This window comes from Mus pahari, chromosome 1 (assembly GCF_900095145.1).
Source record: "Mus pahari chromosome 1, PAHARI_EIJ_v1.1, whole genome shotgun sequence".
Taxonomy (NCBI): Eukaryota; Metazoa; Chordata; class Mammalia; order Rodentia; family Muridae; genus Mus; species Mus pahari.
In genome coordinates, this window is record NC_034590.1 from 168,697,089 (window position 1) to 168,717,989 (window position 20,901).

The 20,901-nt window shown below is 39.8% G+C and overlaps 1 protein-coding gene across 2 annotated transcripts in view; it reads left to right on the forward strand.

Moving 5' to 3' along the window:
- The window catches only part of Atrnl1 (attractin like 1), a 518,026-nt gene that overhangs the window by 13,593 nt on the left and 483,532 nt on the right, over positions 1-20,901 (forward strand). For both annotated transcript variants that reach the window (XM_021219342.2, XM_029541782.1), the window contains exons 2-5: positions 4,986-5,069; positions 6,133-6,246; positions 12,900-13,028; positions 16,457-16,665. In XM_021219342.2, coding sequence (XP_021075001.1) covers positions 4,986-5,069; positions 6,133-6,246; positions 12,900-13,028; positions 16,457-16,665 — 536 coding nt within the window. The remainder of the gene's footprint in view (positions 1-4,985; positions 5,070-6,132; positions 6,247-12,899; positions 13,029-16,456; positions 16,666-20,901) is intronic.

The window sequence follows — 20,901 nt, forward strand, 5'->3', positions numbered from 1 at the left end:
GAGGAGGAGGAGGAGGAGGAGGAGGAGGAGGGTGAGTTGTGTGGAGGTCAGAGGGCAACTCTTTGGAGTTGAGCCTCTCCTTCCACCACATGGGTCCCGGGATCAAACTCAGGCTGTTTGACTGAGCCACAAGCCCCTTCACCTGCTGAGCCATTTTGCCAAGCCCAGCATCACTGTCTTTATATTGCCCTTCAACTAAATTTCTTAAGATCCACTACGGATATCACAGAACTTTCTGCATCAGTGAGCACAACCATGCAACATGTACCTCTGTAAAGTCTGGAGACTGATAGGGAGGGATGGGCAGTCAGGTAGAGGTCTACAGTCGGCTAGCATGTGGACTGTTGGAGTTTGGTTCCACAGGGAAGTGCTTGGGACAGGGTGACTTTGGCATTATCAATGCGGAGAGGCAGGGAGGCCAAGACATTTATGTTCCTACTTGTGGGCTAAGGCTGTTCCTGGGAGGAGGTTGATTCATAATCAAGTCTCACCATTTGCATGAGCAAAATGAGTTTTAGTTGCTTGAAGAGAGCCCTTCAACAAAGATTCAGAAACTCACCGTAGAAATCAGACCAAATGTGTGGAAATGTAAGAAAGTCTGAGAGAGTATGAGCACAGCACTGCCACTGTTGGCCATTGCACTGTGGTGTGAGCACTGCACTGCCACTGTCAGCCACTGCACCGTGGTGTGAGCACAGCACCGTCACTGCTGGCCATTGCACTGTAGTGTGAGCACAGCACTGTCACTGTTGGCTATTGCACTGTGGTGTGAGCACAGCACTGCCACTGTTGGCCATTGCACTATGGTGTGAGCACTGTACTGCCACTGTCAGCCACTGCACTGTGGTGTGAGCACAGCACTGCAACTGCTGGCCATTGCACTACGGTGTGAGCACTGTACTGCCACTGTCAGCCACTGCACTGTGGTGTGAGCACAGCACTGCCACTGCCGGCCATGGCACTGTGGTGTGAGCACAGCACTGCCACTGTCGGCCATTGCACTGTGGTGTGAGCACTGCACTGCTACTGTCAGCCACTGCACAATGGTGTGAGCACTGCACTGCCGTTGTCAGCCATTGCTCCACAGTCTGAACACAGCACTGCCACTGTCAGTCATAGCATTACAGTGTGCCCATCTTCAACTATTAAGATAGCAGCAAATTATTTCATGAAGCTGTGCTTAATTTTCCCATGAGAGTTTTTCCCTACCTCTTTGCCCATATTTGATATTGTCAGCATTTTGCCTTTCCATTGGGTGCAAAGAAGTATGTTATTGTCCATTTATTTTGCAGTAATACCACTTGGTATTACTGTACTTGGTTTTAATATATTTAGGAAAAAGAATTATAGTCTTAAGAAAATTTCATGTTAATAGTTAGAGGGATAAGAGAATGAGAATCCTGAAAGAGCAGAAATGAGAGCAGGCCCCTGTGGCCGGCTGATCGTCCCTCCTCACCGTCTGAAGTTGACATCTTGCTTGGTAAGCACAGCCCAGGCTTAGTGACTGGAAGGGTTATGTGGGACCACGGTGAACTCACTCTGACGTGCTCTGAAATGTTTTATGGAAGCTGAGGAAAGCCGTTCATGGAAGTGTCTCACTCTTGGTCTTTGCTTAAAAAAATGGCGGAGAGGAAGCTGGGGGAGGCTGTTGGTGTCTGGATACTGCCGTCCATGTGTTGTGTAGTAATTTACTGTTGGTAAAGCCACACGGGCTGCATGCACAGTGGCGCTAGGAAGCAAAGTCCTTTCCTCCCAGAGTCTCTTCCAGGGCACTTTGTGAACAAATCATGCCAGCTGACTGTAAAACTCCTCGCCATCTGGCAAAGAAAAACTATTTGAAGGGTCCGGGTCTATTTTAACACAGTAGGCAAGTGGATGAATGGGAGGTGAGAAGGTACCAGATGGGTGACTGGTACAGTGTATCCCGTAGAGATGCAGCTTCTGGGGGAGCCTTTTGAGCACATTTGACTCCCCTGAATCACTGTGTTTACCTACGAAGACACACTTCTTACAAGTAAAGAGTGTTTCACCTTTGCCGCAAAATGAGAACGCATAATCCCCAAAGGCGTTGTATTGACCGTCGTATGGATTCTTTTCTTTTGTTCTCTCTCAGCCATGGTGAGTGATCAGTCTAGCTGTAAAATTAGCTTCTGACTGCTTGTGTGCAAAATACAGTTGTGAGAAAGAGAGTGGTATGTGTACACTCACACACACACACACACACACACACACACACACACATACACATGCACTGAAGCTATGCCAACCGTTAGAAGAACACGGCTTGTTATGTTATGATTTTGTCCTTTTCTACCTACCCACTGGAAATTGCTTGGTGGAATGACCTGCCTCAAACACAGATCTTGATTTCTCAGTTATCCTGGTGTCGTTGGGAAGTTACTGTCATTTGTGCTTGATTTCTACTGGAACCTGTTCACTTTAGCCTTAATTTCGCTTATTGTACTTTTCAGTACCAAGAATTTTCAGAAATATCCTAACTGCTACCATTTTTATTTATACTTTTGAGTTAATTGTTTCCAATGTAAACATTTTTCTTTTTGAACTTTGCTTTTTTTTTTTTTTTTTTTTAAATGAATACATCGTATGGCAGTCATGGAGAATTTTGATTCAGGCCTATTGTTTGTAGCTTCCTATTTTGTATCTTGCTTCTTATGCTTAATTATCTTTCAACAGTCATACATTTCACTTAAAAACAAAAACTGTTGGTGGATGTAACTTGAGGCCGGGGTAAGGTTCTTAGCATCCTATTAAGCAGCTGTAAACCTTGAAACTTTCTGTTGCTCGATGACTCATGCTCTCAGGCTTACCCCTTGCTTTCCTGTTAGTCGGGGTTTCTAGGGAACAGAGCTGATAGAATGAGCGAGTGAGTATACATCTGTATGTTAGTACTCAGTAATCCAGCCTTGGCTGTTTCTAGTCGGGAATGTCAGTGCATGGGGTGAGAATCTCGCAGACCCAGTCTGGTGCTGGAGTCCAAGGGAGAACCTAGAGATCTATCAGTTTTCAGTCCACATTGGAATCTTGGAGAAATGGGTTCTGACACCAGAGAGGGGGAAGGGCCAGGACAGATGAGCTTGCCAGTGAGTGAGGGCTAGCAAAGGGAAAGCAAGAGCTTCCTCCTTCCAGGTTCTTTGTGTGCCCTGCCACCAGATGGTGTGACCCATTGAGGGTGGGTCTTCTGACCTCAGATGGACTTAGGGTCTTCCACTTCAAATAATCCAGCCAAGAAAAGTCCCTCACAGGTGCTCCGGGGGCATGGCTTTAGTCACTTCAGGATGTAGTTGACAATGAAGATTAGTCATCACAGTGCTGGTACACCATTACAAGTCATTGTTCCCATGTCAAAAGTACCATGTGGCACACTGACTTTCTGCTGCGGCCTTTGTTTCCTGGTTTGTCTTGTCATTCCTCAGTCTGGACTCGCAAGCACACACTTTTTTTTATTTTTTATTTTTTATTTTTTGGTAGTTTCTGTAGATTAGAGAAATCTCTAGCCCCAAAGCCGCCTTTTGTGCCTGGCTTCTCTCAGAGTACCTGTGACTTCCAGGCCCTGGCTTGGTCGCTAGATACGGCTGCTGATCGGACTTGGGACATTTAAAAATTATCCCACCTTTAAAGCTGGTATGAGGGTGTCTGGATGACCTCATCCGCTGTTATTGGAAGTGAAAGTTAACTAGCCTGTTATTTAAATTGTACTTTGTTTTTCTCATCTGTAGTATGGAATTGCTAACTATTTTACAGGGTTTTTGAGGTTTCAAAATAAAGTAATGTATTATCCACTTATAGTAATACTGGCTATACAGAACATGTTTGTTATCTGGAGAACATAGAGATTTGTCTGTAGCGCCTCAATTTTTTTCCAAGCATAAATTTGCATTTTTATTACCAAAACCATTTGTAGGAATTGTGAAAGTCTTTCAGATAACGTTAACATTGTCAATCTTTTTTTTCTCCTAATGTTTTTAAGGCTCCATATACTACATAGAAAACTTAATTTTAGTTAAGAGTAGATTATGACCCTGATATCAGGGTGTATATACATACATATGTCTGTTATGTGACTACAAAAAGTCGGTTATCTGTGATGTATGTATATATACATATGAAGGCTAAGTGAAAATTTGAATTATGAACTTGTTAAGTAATTTATCTAGAAGTTAGGTGCTTCTAAATTTTTGTCTTTAATATTTTAAGAATCCGAAAAAACATTTTTCTAATTGTTTAAGTATAGATAGAAAAATTAGACATACTCTTATTTTTAAAATTGGCAAAGATTGTTTTACAAGTATAAATTAGTCAAGAGAAGTTGATAAAAATGGGCATCAGACTGTGACGTGTCTTATGGCTGCTTAATGATTGTGGCGCATTGAAACATGTGCAGCCTGGCTCAGCGGTTAAGAGCACCAACTGCTCTTCCAGAGGTCCTGAGTTCAAATTCCAGCACCCACATGGTGGCTCACAACCATCCGTAATGATATCTGACATCTTCTTCTGATGTGTCTGAAGACAGCTACAGTGAAATACGTGCAGCCGCTGCCCCCAATCATGTGCAGCCGTGGCCCCCAAATCATGTGCAGCCGTTGCCAACCCCCCAAATCATGTGCACTGTCACTCCCAGACACAGAGGACATCTGATTGTCCTTTCACCAGGGCCTAATTTTAGTGAAGATAAAATTTAACCTCGTCAACATTTTGTCAACACAGAACCCGTCAATAAAATGTTCAGTCTTCCACTGACTTTTCCTACGGTGTCAGTTGAAATAGCCGTGGTTTATCCAATTTGAAGAAATTTAGATAATTTCTTTTCATTTGTAGGGACAAAATTGTTTTAGGTTGTCAATATAGCCTCCAATTTGTAACTGTTAGGTCTCATTGTTTTGGCCTAATGCTTTGAATTTTTCTCCTACTATTGCATGCTTTCAGGCTACCTTAACGTAATTGTTTTCCTGATTTTTCTTTTTTAGGTTGACAGAACCTTCTGGATATTTAACAGATGGTCCAATTAACTATAAATATAAAACAAAGTGTACATGGCTAATTGAAGGCTAGTAAGTATACAATTTGAACTCAATACATTGATTTTAATCCTGAGATGCTAAAGCCAATGTCTGATGCAAATGTGTCGGGTAAAATCACTAGCTATGTGTTTTATTTCCTTGCTGATTATTGGAGCATATGCATAATATTTATGGAGTTTAAAAATGTAAACCATAGTGCCTTCCCTTAATGGTATAATAGTAAATATATATTTTGTTTTTGAATTATATTTATTGCAGGACCAAATACATTAGGCCTTATGCCTTTTTAAGAAATACCTTGTTGGGAAGTTTCCATATTCTGCAGAAACTATAACAGTATTATTATTCCATGCTGACCTATGCCACTAATTAATATTTTCAGCATTTTAATACAATTTAGTTGAAGAAACTGTATTGCTAAGGATCTTTTAAGAATATGTTCATAATGTTTTATGGGAGGGGTTAGTTTATTGACCTTGGGTCCTTTTCACAATGGGGAGTTTCTAGCTACTTAAACTTTATTATGAATTGGTAGGGATTCTTTGGCGCTGTTTTAGGACTGCGTTTGGAAGGGCATGCTTTTCAGATTTCTTTAAAAGTCTCTTTAGAACCACAGCACTGCTTCTGCTCCTTACCCGTAGTCTTACCTTGCTCTCTGGAGGAAATCACCACTGAGAAAAAAATCGAAAGAGCCTAGTGCCTCCACTTAAAGGTCCCGTATCAATGAGAACCGTTGCTTCTGAGTGTAGAATTTTTGTAGCCAGCTTTATTCAAGTACAACTTGATGTGAGAGAACGTATTCATGTTAGTATGTAATTTAATATGGTTTCATTGTAAAATCAAGAAGTGTATAACTTCTGCCTTAATCAAGTATATAACATCTGACTTTTATTGCTGACTGAATTTTTTGGAAAAAGATATATGTGTTTTCAAACCTGTATTTTGACATCAGATCAGTTTTCCCTAGTGATTTAACAAGTCGTAGAAAAATATCTGTAATAGATTTTAAATAAAATTACTATGTCAATTCTAACAATACTATATTTTATATATGGTATCTGAATTCAGAGATACTTTATTTTTCTCCTTTCAGTCCAAATGCAGTGCTAAGGTTAAGATTCAATCACTTTGCTACGGAATGCAGCTGGGATCATATGTATGTTTATGATGGAGACTCGATATACGCACCTTTAGTAGCTGTACTTAGGTGAGTAACGCTGATTATCTGATGAGTTTATCACAGCTGTAGGGGAATAAACAGCTGTGTAGTTTTTTTATTTGAAGTCCACCCTATCGCCTTATGTTCTAATTTATGGTGGTTGTTGATGACCGGATTTCAAGGGCTGTTATAATAAATACCCTTTATGAACTATGACTCAACCTTAGTGTAAACGCGGTAATGTTAACACGACAGATGAATACAGTCTACTCTATAGGAATGCTAGGCATCTTTATAAATATGGTTTATGTCTACCATATTTAGTTTTTCCTTTAAGCTGGTTTAAATATGTTTTCGTAAATCCGTTCAGAGGTACTTGGGTGAGTTCAGGCTGACAAATAAGCAAAGGTTTGTATTTTTATAGTTGTTCTGTGTTAGTAAACTGAGGAAATTTTAAATTCTGAAAACAAGGATTAAGTTATACTTGGTATAAGGGTTTTTTAGTAAAGGAGGTGTTTCTAGAATTCACAGAAGTCTGGAAATCTTAGTTACTTCATAGTATTTTATAAGTAGTCATATAATCGGGACATTAATTTTGAAGTCATAACATTTTAATATTAATTTAAACTTTTAAATAATACTGTATCTTTGGAAAGCTGTGAGTAGGCAGAAAATATATGAAGTATAGAAGAAGTGTGAAAATGTAGATTTTGTATTTAACTTAGCCATCATGGTTGGTGACATGCTGCTTGTTAGGTTATCACACAGCATCTCATGTTTTATCAATGTTGAAAATTTGAGCGTAGATTGAAGCTTGCTGTTCCCACAGTGATTTTAATTTTAAATATTCTTTTCACTGTCTTGCAAATATTTTATTTCATCAGTCATTTGAAAATCTGTTGGACAAACGTTCAAGGACTGGTATTTCAATTTTATCTTATGATTCTGTAATTCATGACTTTAAGAGTGAACCTGTACTAAGTAGATTAGGTATTTATTTTGTGATATTGCTGTAAATACTTTTAGAACTTAAATAAGATCTAAGTATCTATCTATCTATCTATCTATCTATCTATCTATCTATCTATCTATTTTTTTTCTCTCTCTCTGTGTGTCGTGTGTGTGTGTGTGTGTGTGTGTCTGTCTGTCTGTCTGTGTGTGTCTCTGTGTGTGTCTGTGTGTTAGATCCATTGTTAGATCCCCTGGAGCTGGCTGTTGTGCACCATCTCAGATGGGCTCTGGGGACCGAATTCTGGTCCTCTGCAAGAACAACTAACACTTAGTCATTGAGCTCTTGACCATCAGAACTTCCATTTGGAGTTTTCTGAACATTACAAAAAGCAAAGTTAGAAATAGTAATGTAAGGACACCAGATAGAGATGTAATAGACCCATGAGAATAATCATGATGTAAGAAAATTTATTATACATATGATAGTGGGTTTACACATTTATTTGACAGCACACCACTTTGCTATCATTAAGTTTATGGGATTGTTGACTATTACTTAGCTCTCTGTATCTTTTTAGTTTTTCACGTATCCAATGGCTTTATATTCATTTACCAAACTAACTAACTTTTTCCTGTTGCTGAAGGAGTCTTTCCTGAGATAATTATCATTATATGGAACTGGAGACATTCCATTATAAAGCATGCCTGTTGCCTATCCTGAGTGTGCTGGTTACGTTCATGTTAGCTTGGCATGATCTGTGGTCATCTGAGAGGAGGGAACCTCAGTTGAGAAGATGCCTCCATAGGTTTGGGCTGTAGGCTAGCCTGTAGGATATTTTTTAATTTGTGATTGATATGAGAGGGCCCATCCTGTTGTAGGTGGTAGCATTGCCTTGGACTGGTGGTCCCGGGTTCTATAAGAAGGCAGGCTGAGCAAGCCAAGAGGAGTAACGCAGTAAACGGCACCCTCTGAGGCCTCTGCAGCAGCTGCAGCCTCCAGGTTCCTGCCCACTTTGAGTTCCTGACTTACTCTCCTCAGAGGACCGTGATTCAGAATATGGAAGTCAAGTAAACCTTTGCTTCAGAGTTGCTTAGATACTGAGGGCACGGAAACCGCGAGTTTATTGAAAATCTACTTGATGCAAAGTTTTGTGGCTGCCAGTTTAGATGTCCTCTAAACCTCTCAGAAATCTGGGTGAAGTTCTATATCCCCCACTTGACAACCAAGAAAACTGAGACTCGCAGAAACCATTTACTTCTCGTTAGGTGATAAGCCAGGATTAGGGTTTCAACCTCAACTCAAAAGTACGTTCTGTTTAATTCTACTTTGCTAAGAAAAAAGATTTAATTAGAATTCTAATACTATATATTTTACTCAGCCATCTACACAGGTAGGTTGAATAACCTACCCAAATACCAGAGAGTGCCAGAAGCCTGGAGGATAGGGTGGGGAACAAGGCCAAGGTCTCAGATGAGTTCAGACACCAAGACTTGCTTAGGAAGGGTACCAAACCTGTCCTCCCTGTACGCACCAGTTGGGAAGTTGGGGGGAATCTCTTTCTTTCTTTCGATTTGGCTATGAATTCAGGTAACCCATGCTTCCTAATTGTTGACAATCTTCAAGAGTAGTTCATAGATCTCAGCAGAGTGCTGTATTTGTGACTAAAGTTCTTATAAGAATAGAAGTTGGAACTGGCCTAAAAAGAGGGGTACAGAATGAGATAGGGAAGGAAGGCAAACACCAAGTGTTGTGTCCTTAGGATGCATCCGCCTCGCGCGTTAGTGCATGCTACACTTGGAGGCACCTCTGAGTTTCAGGTGTCTGGAGTGAGTTTGCTGAGTCACTGGCCATGAGGAGGCTGAATACAGATCTTTATTCTGCCCTCCAGTGTTATTAAGTCAGGTTGATCCCAGATGACTTCAACTCTTTAATCCCATTGTGTCTTAGTTGGAGTGACCGTCCAAAACCTGAAGTGTAACTTTAGATCCCATGATGAAAGGACCCATTGACAGAGATCGTCAAGACCTACTGTAAATAGCAAAGGCAGTTTGTCACTTGAGAAATCTTTAGGAATTTGAAGGTCATATGCAAAAAACTGGCAGCAAAAGCTGCCCTTACTTTTTTTTTTTAACTACACAATACTTATCCATGAAGACAAATCTCCCATACCTATTAGTATAGTCCCATGAAAGAGGACTGTGTAGCCTGGGTGCATTCTTAGGTGTTAGCTCTGTATTATTTTAAGGAGATTGTTTTTGGTTTTATAGAGTTGATTTATTCTGTGGATTGTATTATAATGTGGATTTGTCCAAATTGTCTGGTATGTTGTAGAATAGATGGAAGTTTCTTTATCATTTATTGCTTAAAAAAAGATTTAGTTTTAAAAATGTATGTGTATGTGTGTGTGTGTTTGTATATATATATATATCTGCCTGGCTCCCTGCTTGCCTGTGAGTATGTGGATTAGCATGTGGGCCTATGGAGGCCCGAGAGGTCTGGTCTTCTCAAGCTGGAGTGATAAGTGGCTGCTTGATGTGGGTGCTGGGAAACGAACTTGGGTCTTCTGCATGCATGGCAGTTGCTTCTAACCGTTGAGCCATCTCTCCATACCCTCATTTGGTGCTTTTGAGCTGTTTGTTAGTCAGCAAGCGAACAAATAAGGTCTTCTTCTTTTTCAGAGAGCCCTCAAAGGTATCCTAAAGTCTTAGAAATATAATTCTTTTTTCTTTTTTTGTCATTGTACTTGATTTTTGTTGTATGACTACACAACTGCCAAGGGCCAGCTGCCGCTTGGAGAGGCATTCTGAGAGAAGGTGTGTTCATGATGAAACAAATGACTACGTCAAACTGTGGGTTCAAGCTGGTGGCCTGTGTTCTGCTTGCAATGGCTTTCCAGATGGCTCTTTCTCTGTACTCTGCTCCAGACAGCTTTCTCTTGCTGTTCTAAAAAACTCTGGGTAACTCTTGAAGACCAAAAGGCTCGCCTTTTATTTAACATACCAATCCAGTCTTTACCCCAGGTTCCCTTTTGATTATCCCATGACCCCAGGTTCTTGATTCTTAGGAAGAGATAGCAAGCACAAGCATATACAGTCAGATGGCGGGGTGAGATCCCACCTTGGAATGACCATTCTCCACACTTCTGGACCTAAGCCCACTCTGTCCTAGGCTGACCTTCAACTCAGGAATGCGGCATTTGTATGTGCCTGTCTTAGTATCTTTCTGACAAGCTGGCTCATAGTGCAGCTGTCTCTGTTCCTTTAGATCTGTGAAGCTCCTTATACGTTCCTATTACATCCTTACATCTTTGCAAAGTGAGAAATTATAATTTTTGAACCCATGGTTTCAGCGTTCTTTCCCACAGCCTTAAGGGCTGTCCTGAAGGTCACAGCCTTCTATCATTTTGCTGAGACATAGACATGCCCTCTCCTCCTAGACTCATGCTGTCTCTGATTATCATAGAGTTATTATAGAGAGGACATTCCTTGAAGGAGGAGCATGAAAATATGTACACTATTATACAAATAAGCTGCACACCCACAGCAACCATCAACACTTATGCAGGTACATGCCCTGCTGGCTCTGTTCCAGTGGCAGGAAACCATGTTATACTGTTCCATAGATGGTCAAGCCGGACTCGGCACAAAACCTCCTAAGGAGCTATGAAGAAATATATATTCACCATTGACTGGGTCCCAGCGACAGCACAGAGATGATTCTGTACATGTTCAGCTGAGTGAATGAATGGGTCCTTTGGGGTTAGTTGCAGGAATGTGGGTGAGAGGAGCTCCTGAGCCGTGTGTGTCAGTGGATTCCTGAGTCTTCCAGTTCTACACTGTCCCTCCAGGAGGGCGTTTTGTTTTTTCTTAATTTGGAGGAAAAAGCTATAAAAATCAAAACCACCAGGACTTCCTCTGGCTCTTATATTCTTTTCTCTCCCTCTGTGTTTTTCCTAAGCCTCAGAGGGGTAAAGAGATGATAGTTTATGTCTCCTTAATCCCACTACTGTGAGAAACACATGTATATGTAAAACTAAGACTGACATTATAGAAAGCAAACTCTGTTGACAGCCTTCTTTTAAAACCTATCCTCTTTACCATCCACATAGTAGATGATGCAATGAAATCAGGGGTTGTTTACTTTTTAATTTGTATTTGAAAATAAAACATCTTTTGGATCTCATTTTTTTCTATTAAATGTAATTTGTTTGAGGGAATCCATTTCTCCGTGATGCCTAAATATTACTTTAACTTTGGCAAAAAATTTACTGCTCTGAGAAGTGAAAAAAACCTGAAAAAAGTCTCAAAAGTGAGTCTCAGAAGTCATATGTAGAAGATATACCTTAATTTTCTATTTTTAATATTCCAAAGAAACATATATAGCAGCAGAATGGGCCTGAAGGTGGGAAGTTTTGATGGTGAAAGGATATAAAATGATGGAAAGGTCCTGTAGCTAGACTGTGGTGATTCTATAAAGATATATTTAAATCCGGATATATGCTATGTAGGAAAATAATAATTTGATGAATTTAAATCAAATTCATTTAAATTAAAAAAATCAATGAATTTAAATAAAAACTAGGAATCCACTAATTCACAATGTACAATTTGTCAACTTCTTCATTCAATCACATGTTTTCACATTATATAGAGAGGGTAGTCTGGTCTAAAATGAGGAATATAGTTTTTCAGATGAACAGGGAGAAGAAAGAGCAGTATCAAAGCTGGGTATGGTGGCTCACCTCAGTAATCATCATGAGTTCAGGGTCAACCTGGTATGCAGTATGAGACTATCTTAAAAAAAAAAAACACAACAAAATGAAACTGAACAAAAACACAACAACAGAAAAACCCAAACCAAACCAAACCAAAACTAAACAAAAACATCAAAACCTCAAAGAAACAAAACAATACAAAACAAAATACATCCGACCAATCAGGCAAAGAAACATGTGGCTTTTAGAACCTTTATGCATTTACTACCCAGCCTCTCAGCCTGTTTCTCTTGTGTGCTTATTGACCTAGATGAAATATACTGTCTGGGTATATTTGTGCTTTAGTACAACAAAGGGCAGAATATCAAATAATCAAGAGTGTGTATCTTAAAAGTGACGGGTACCTAGATCGTTGTATTGTAAATGCACAGTTTTAAGTGGATTTCACTGTAAGCTGGTCTAGAATATTTCTTCTGGCTTCATTACTGTTTGGAGTCAGAGGGGAAGAAAAAAGCTACTTCTTTTTCAACTACTCGCTACAATGTTAAGGTGTCCTAGAATGAAGCCTTAAGACTGAGTTAAAGTTGTATAGCCTTTGTCGTGGGATGAAGAACAAAATAAAAAGGAGGAATGGGACATTTCAGTCCAAAGAGGGTTAGAAGAAGAGGATGAGTAGCAGCGGGAGGAGCAAGAGGAAGAGGAAGGTCAGGAGGAAGAGGGGAAGAAGGGAGGAGGATCAAGAGGAGGAGCAGGGTGCTCAGGAGCAGCAGGGGGCTCAGGAGCAGGAGGAAGAGGAGGAGGTGGGGAGGTGCTGTGTATGCGTGCACGTGCGTGCGTGCGTGCGTGCGTGCGTGCGTGCGTGCGTGTGTGTGTGTGTGTGTGTGTGTGTGTGTGTGTGTGTGTTAGTGTAATTTGTTCTCCTGCTGGTTCTCCAGTCTAACGTGTATGCATTCTGAGTTGGATGATGTTTTTGAGCATATTTTCTGTGTACAGTCATAGTGGATCCCCACATTTCTCCTTTCTGATCTCCTTTAGTGGCTTGATCGTTCCTGAAGTGAGGGGTAACGAGACGGTGCCTGAGGTTGTCACGACGTCTGGCTACGCGCTGCTCCACTTTTTCAGTGATGCTGCATATAACCTAACTGGCTTCAACATTTTTTATTCGTAAGTATTTGTTCAGTCTCACCTGGAAAAGCACACCTAACATATATGAATGTCCTCTATACATGGAACAGGTCAGTATATTAAATTTCAACTTATATAGTATCTTTTTCTAAGTGACCTGATATATTAGCAATATACCACAGATTGTCCTCTGTGTCTGATTTTATGATAGTTTTCAAATCCGGTGTGTCTTTCACCAAGCTGTGAAGTTGGAAAGTTAATTACAGATTTAAAATTGTCCAAGTAAATGATTAAGTAAAGTAGCACCAGAGTTGTTTACATGTGTAGCAACACGTATGTGAGATCGCATGGTGCCCTACACTGCCATTTTGTGCTCTAACGTAGTTTCCTTGTAGCTTGATGAGCTGTCGGAATTAAGGTCTGACAGCCTCTCTGTTCAAGGACATCCTGGGGGCTGTAGCTACATCGTGGAATTCCATCTCTTTTAGAAAGTTTTCACCACGGGGAGAGTTGGTTTTCTCATGTTACACTCGAAGGAATTGAGGCACAGGAGATAAAAGTACATGGCCATATGCTCTGTCTTTTAAAACCAGAACAGTGATCATTGAAAATCTGTTATGTGTCTGACACTTAGTACAAAACTTGCTACCTGCGGAATTTGACGAGGTGACTGTCCTCTTTACAGGTAGGGAGACTCCAACAGTTAATCCATCTCGGGTTAGGAGTTCCTGGCTGGGACACTGGTTCTCAGTCTTGTTGCTTGTTTTAGATCTGTTTAAACTGTTCTTGCAGTCTTCATTTAATTTTGGTAGGTCTCTAGAAGTTGACCCGTTTCATCCAGATTTCCAGTTTATTAGACTGTAGATAAGCTCCCGTGACTGACTGGGCATCGTTTGTGTCTATTGTGCTGCTTTGTTACCTCTAACTTTATTAGCCTGGCTCTTCTCTCTGTGTTTGGTTAAGGGTTTGCCAGTCTAGCTCCCCGATTTGAAGAACTCATCCTATTCTGTTCATTCTTTCTGTTGTTCATTTCTGTTCTGTTAGTTTCTTACTTGAGACTGACTGCTTTTTCCATTTACTGATTTTGGCTTTTGTTTGTTCTTTTTTTTTAAATACTTCAAGTTTCTTCGTTAAGACTTTAAATAGAGATTTCTGTGATTTTAATCAATGATATTTATAACAATAAGTTTATCTCTGATAGCCATGTTCATTTGAATGCATAGGTTCCAGTATATCGAGGTTTCATTTTGATTGTACGTTTTAAAATTCATTCTGGAGTGTGTTTCTCAGTCTTTATGAATTTGTATATTGTAAGTGTTCTGTTGGTTTCTGTTCATCCCGTTGTGATCAGAGAGACTATGGGAACTCGTTCCAGCTTGCTTGCCTCATGTTCTACAATATGGTCCACTCTAGAGAACATTCCCATGGGCTGTTGGGAAGAGTGTACGGCCTGCAGTGTTTGGACAGGGTAGCATTGAAGTCTGTTAAGTCCTTTGATGTATAATGTCTGGTAAGTCTTTGTTGGATTTTATCTGGGTGACCTGTGTTGTTGAGTGGGGTGGTAGGATCGCCTGTTGTTACTGTGCTGACGTCAGTCTGTGCCTTTACATCCAACAGTGTTTGTCTTGTGAGACTGAACTTGCTTCTTGATATAATAATATAGTCTCGACGAATTATTCCTTTAGTCAATATGGAAATTACTTTTTTCTTCTTCTGACCAATTTCAGGTTGAAGTCTACATTGTCAGATGTTGTAAGTTCTCTATGACAGTGGGTGGCTTGTTTCTTTGTGCAGGTTCAGTGCTCATGGGGTCTTTTAGCTTTTATCATGAAGACTTTCTGTTCATTTTGCAAAGTTCCTGTCCCTAAAAGACTGTGTTACTGTGAAGGTCTTGTGAGAAGTCCATATGATTCTGGTTAGTTTCTGTATGTGTGACTTGATGCTTTCCTTAGACAGCTTTCAGTATCTTTTGTTTGGTACACTTAGTTTAATACTTGTATGCTTAGTACTTTTCCTGTACACTTAGTACTTTTCCTGAATGCTTAGTACTTTTCCTGTATGCTTAGTACTTTGCCTGTGTTTGAGACGAGGGCTTCTTCTCTGGTCTTGACTGGTGTGCTGCATGCCTCCTATATCTGATAGCCATTTTCCTCCTATGTTTAGGAATTTTTCTGCTATGGTTTTAATAAGTGTATTTCCTATGCTTTTAGTTTATACTTTCTATGACCAGGACTTAGAAGTTTTGTTTTAAAGTGGTATCCTATAGGCCTTGCATGCTCTATTCGTAGGTGCTTCATGATTCTGTGAGTGTTTGATGTCTGCCACCTCATCATTAAGTCCTGCTGCTCTGGTACTCTACCTGATCTATTGGCAAGGTTTTCCTAGTCTCCTAATTTTTTTAATTTGACTTATTGAGTTTTTCATTCTACAATTTCTGATCCATTCTTCCAATATTTTTATCTTTTTGCTGAAGTCTTACATTGGCTTCATATTTTATTCAGCTATTTGTAGCTTTTGAATTTATTCAGGAGTTTGTGTTCCCTTTGATTTTGTTCAACATTTATTTCTACTTAAAATATTTTAAATTTACTTTATTAATGCACATGGGTGGTGTTTGTATGTGTATTACATGCATTGGTGTTGTGTATATCACATGCATGCCTAGTGCCTGTAGAGGCCAGAAGAAGATATTGCACCCCCTAGAACTGGAGTTACAGACAGCTGTGAGCCTCTTTATGGGTGCTGGATATTGAACCTGTGTACCCTAGAAGAATAGCCATTGCTCTTAATCACTGAACCATCTCTCTAGTCCCTTACCACATTTAATTTCATTAAAACCCTTTTATATCTAGAAGACCAGGGGTGAGGTAATGAGAGGTGCTCTCAGATGCTTTTAGAGACATAGCCACAGGAGTCATCTGTCATTTTTTTTCTTTTCTTAATAAAGTAGAAATTGCTAATGGGAAAATTTTTTACCAGGAATAAAGTATTTGAAATACTTTTGAATCAGCAGCTTATTATGGGATCTTTTCATACTATAATGTATCCAGATGTGTACACAGCAGAAGTATATGTATAGCAGAGTTTAGTCAGTCAAGGGCATTAAAACATGTCTTCTGTGACTGTGTAAGTGATGGCCTGAGTCTTAAGGTGTTACAACTAAGTAAGTTCTTGGTTCTCTTAAGTTTTAGGAGTTCAAAACATCTCTTCTTAACATGTATATTCAGAATATTTATTTACGTCTCTATAAACATCACGCCTAGAATTGTGCAGGTGCTTCAGAAGTTGAGGGTAGTCCTTGAAATCGGAGTTTTGTTAACAGAAGACATCTAGTGAATGAACTAAGATGCACAGCATAAGCAACAGTGAGATGAGCGGCGTGGAGGCGGTGGAATGACAGCTTGTACCTGGGAGGCCAAGGCAGGCAATACACGGGTGGTATTTGAGCCGTGAATTATGTTTTGCAGAATCAATTCCTGTCCTAACAATTGCTCTGGCCATGGAAAGTGTACAACCAGTGTCTCTGTTGCAAGCCAAGTGTATTGTGAATGCGACAAATACTGGAAAGGGGAAGCATGTGACATTCCTTACTGTAAAGCCAATTGTGGGAGTCCAGATCATGGTTACTGTGACCTAACAGGAGAAAAGCTCTGTGTCTGCAACGATAGTTGGCAAGGTAGGCATGCGGTGCTGGGATGGTATGGGGTTGGTGCGGGGTTGGCTGGGAATGGTGTGGGGTTGGCTGGGGATGGCCAGGGATGGCACAGGGGTTGGCCGGGGATGGTGCAGGGTTGGCCAGGGATGGCACAAGGGTTGGCATGGGGGTGGCTGAGGGTGGCTAGCGGCCGCATGGGGATGGTGGGTGCAGTGCTACACACATTGATTTAGTTTGCACACCCAAGTGTTTTTGTTTTTTGGCTTTTTTTTTTTTTGGCAGGGGAATGGTATGTTTAGGTTAACAGTTAAGTTCTTAGCATCTGCATTTTCATAAATAAAATTGGGAAAGACCTATCTACATGCTGTTTTAGGGATTAAGTGAAGTTACACGTTAAACTTAAAATTGGAGGCATGTGATCATTATAATCTTCTGTAATCTTTTTGTTGACTCCTGAGAGACTGGATGACTTCACCAGACTTACTATGTGGTGTATTCAAATTTACCTCATAATTGGTAACATACTGTACTGCAAAAAATAAATTCAGTTTTACAGTTATAGGAGTACTTAAAATGTATTTCTTAGGAAAGACTGACCCCTTGTGGCTCTTTTTAAAAAAGGACAGAGACTATTTCAATAAGTAAAAGTTTATTTAGTTGCTTGTTGTAAAAGTCAGATTCCTTGAAAAGAATTCTAAAATCTTCTGTCTGTCATTAAAGATTAGCTTTAAACCACATTGAAGAGTTTTGGGTTCCTTAAGCATATTAAATCATACATTTGTCATTGTGGAGACAAACTGAAGGATAAGTATAGTTATCTGAAATCATCTCTTCAGGTCTAATTTGCTGGTTACGTTTGCAGAGAAGCATCTTTGTGCTAATATAGTACTTTTTGACAGAGGGAACTTTGATGAACACATTACGTAATTCAGAGGCATATTAAACACAAGGCAGCAGTTGGAGCAGTTCTCTCTGACCTAAGAACCACACAAGCACACTACACCAGTGCTTTCCTACAAAAGGGCTTTTATTATTGATAATATTTATGGATATGACAGGTGTAAATTCTCAAGTGTTCATTAGTAGTGGGGCTGTGTATTTTAAGTAACCACTTGCAATTTTTGTGTCCTCAGAAAGTGCTTTGAGGCTTTTTTCCAACTTAAAATTTTAAACTAAAATATTTTCATTTTCCATAGTGATAGTTGTATGTAAATAGCATTTAAAGTTCAGCTAGAGAAGTAAAATATGGCTTATATAAAGTGCTTTCCACATGAGACTCATCTAGTTCTGTGACTGCATAACAGAACTGAGCAAAAGATACAGAAAATCTTCCCCCACATTAGCATAGCTCTCCCTATCAACAACATTTGCCAGAATGGTATGCCTGTTAAAACTGGCGACCTGACATCAATAGATTACTGTTACCTAAAGTCATGGTTTATATTAGAGTTGTATTGGTTAAAGGTACCATGGCATCCATCCACCTTACAGTATAACACCGAATCGTTTCTCTGACTGGAAACTCCCTGTACTCTGCCTCTTCACATGTCCTTCCCTCAGCTGTCAGCAGCCAGTGACCTTCTTCCTGTCTCTGTAGTTTTGGCTCTTCTGAATGTGATATGCAGTCTGTATGGCACTCTTGGTGTATTCTGAGAAGTTTATGCAGTTTAGTAGTACACAAGTTAAGATGGGTGTGCTCTCCTTAAGTGATACAATCATTGTATCACATACCAAGATGTACATATGTGGTCTTTTGTTGATGGCAACATTGTTTTGTGATGCATGACTGCAGCAGAAACTATGTAGCATGTAGGGTTAAAGAGTACCTTCTTTTACTTGGCATTCCCCGTTAAATTTTCTCTCCTGTGCTCCAGTGACTTACAGCTTATATCTTTGTAGCATGAGTCATGTTCATTATGTGGATGTTCTCCAGTTTCTCTGTTGATTCATAAGGACCTCTTGTTTTTTTCTGATATTTTTCATGTAATATAATTTGTTTATTTTATGTATCTTTTGGAACAGGACTCACAGTGTAGCTCAGGCTGTCCTGGAATTAACTCATCATGTAGTCCAGGCTGGGCTTAAACTTGTGATCTATCACAGACCCTTGAATGTATAGAATTTTTCAAATATTAAGTCACATTAGGAAAAAGGTGTTTTGGAAAGCATTTATCTCTTAAGTTTATTTGTAATAATTGGATAAAGAAAATATTTTAAAAATTTTAAAACTAAATTAAAATCTAAACATAACAAATTTACCTTATATTCACATGTAAAGAATAATAAATTTCACAGGGGCCTCCAAGATGTGGCAATATGCTCTAGCAACTCCCTCAATCCGAGTGGCTCCCAGTTTTTTCCTTTATATGACTTTCTGAATCCTTGGGCTTTTGTTAGAACAACATAAGTATTTAAGACTTAACTGAGCAGAAGGAAGTTGTGGTGCTGTTTGGAAGAGACCAATGTCTTTCCAGCATTGATTATTTCCTTTTGCAAACAGAGCTCACTGAGTTTTAGATCTGGCAGCTACATACTGTATTTCTAGTGTAACCTTACAGCCAGTGTGGATACCATGGTCAGTGTGATATGCAAAGTAGGTCATGTGTACATATACTAGCTCACTCTGATATTTCTCTGGCAAATGCCGACAGCTCACCGCCCATTGGTGGTTCTGGAGAGGGTTATCTTCTTGGCCTTCTTGCTGTGTTTTCTTCTGTCAGAGCTATGGCAAGAACACATGCCATGGTGTGCATCTGACACACTTTCTCATTCATCACCATTAGGCTTTAGGGCTTACATCTAGGAATTTTGGTAAACCCAAACAAACATTCAGTCTGTAACATGCTAATTCTTAGAGTGGATGATTCTTATAGTCACTTCAATTTATGAAGAAATCATCCCAGCTCACAGGGTTATCTTTGGTAAGTCAACTAACCTGTCTAGTTATTCATTTCATTTTCTTTAGCAAGATACATTTACATTTGTCTGGGTCCTAGGGCGACAACTCTATAAAGTCTTAAAATGTATTCATAGTATTCTGTTTGTGTGTGGTGTATGCATGTGTTCATGTGGTATGTGCATGTCTGTGTGGAGGGCAGAGGCTGACTAGGGGTGTCTTCTGAGATTGTTATTTACTTTGTTTGTTGTGGTGGGCGAGGGGAGATCGCTTCCTGAACGGAGCTCATCAGTGGACTTGGAACTCCCAGGGATCCACTTGGTCCTTTCCCTCAGTGCTGGGTTATGGTGGATGTGTGCCATCATTGTCAGCTTTTGGGTGGATGCTGGTGATCCTAACGTGGAGCCTCATGCTGGTACAGCAGTCATTTAACAACTGAGCTGTCTCCCTGCTCTGAAATAGTTTCTTAAGGACTTAGACTATAGCGACATTTCCTTTTTAGTAAGTAGATACTTGATAATAGCTCTTGATTTAATCATCTCTTTTGTAACCAAGCTTAATGCATTTTATTAACCTATAAAATTTGCATTTGTGAATAATACTTGAAGATTAGACATACTGTTTAGGTATTCTGTGAACATGAGACCAGACTAATAAAATGGGCAGTTTGGGTTTTTTGTGCCTAGAATAAATGTTAACCAGCATGCTTTCCTTTCTACTTCATTATTTTAAATGTCTGTGTATATAGCCTTGGTGGCTGTAATGATCAGAAATAGGTCTTTAGGATGTTAAAGTTATTCTTTTCTATGTACATGTATCTCATGTATCTCGATAATACCGATGAGTTTCAGAATGAGTGCCACAGGGGCTCAAGGGGAAATGACCCTTTTCTGCTCCAACCAAGATGCTATCACTTTGGAATAGTTTCTATATCGAGATTCCACGTACAACTTTATTTTAGCCTCATTTACCCCCCAAAATTGGGACTGGAGACCACATATTTCTGCTAGACAGACAGACAGACGCCCCTTTATAATGACATAATTTACCTAAATTGTGAGAATCATATTCTTAGAAAGGATGTAGAGTGATGACTACCAGTCATGTGACTTATTGTTCGCAAAGTTAAGTATTCTAAGACTAGTTTGAGAGCATTTAAAATGCCCTGAAATAGACAGTAGGACTTTAGTGATTGCTTCTGAGAGCCCAGTACATACATAGACTACTTTGTCTGCCGTAACAAATGCTTTTCAGTGGAGTTGGAAGACAGCACTCTTTAAAGATGTTTTCTCATCTTGCTCCCCCCCCCCCGACTCCTTCTCCTCCCCCGCCCTGTTTTCTTCTTTGGAGAATTTGAGATT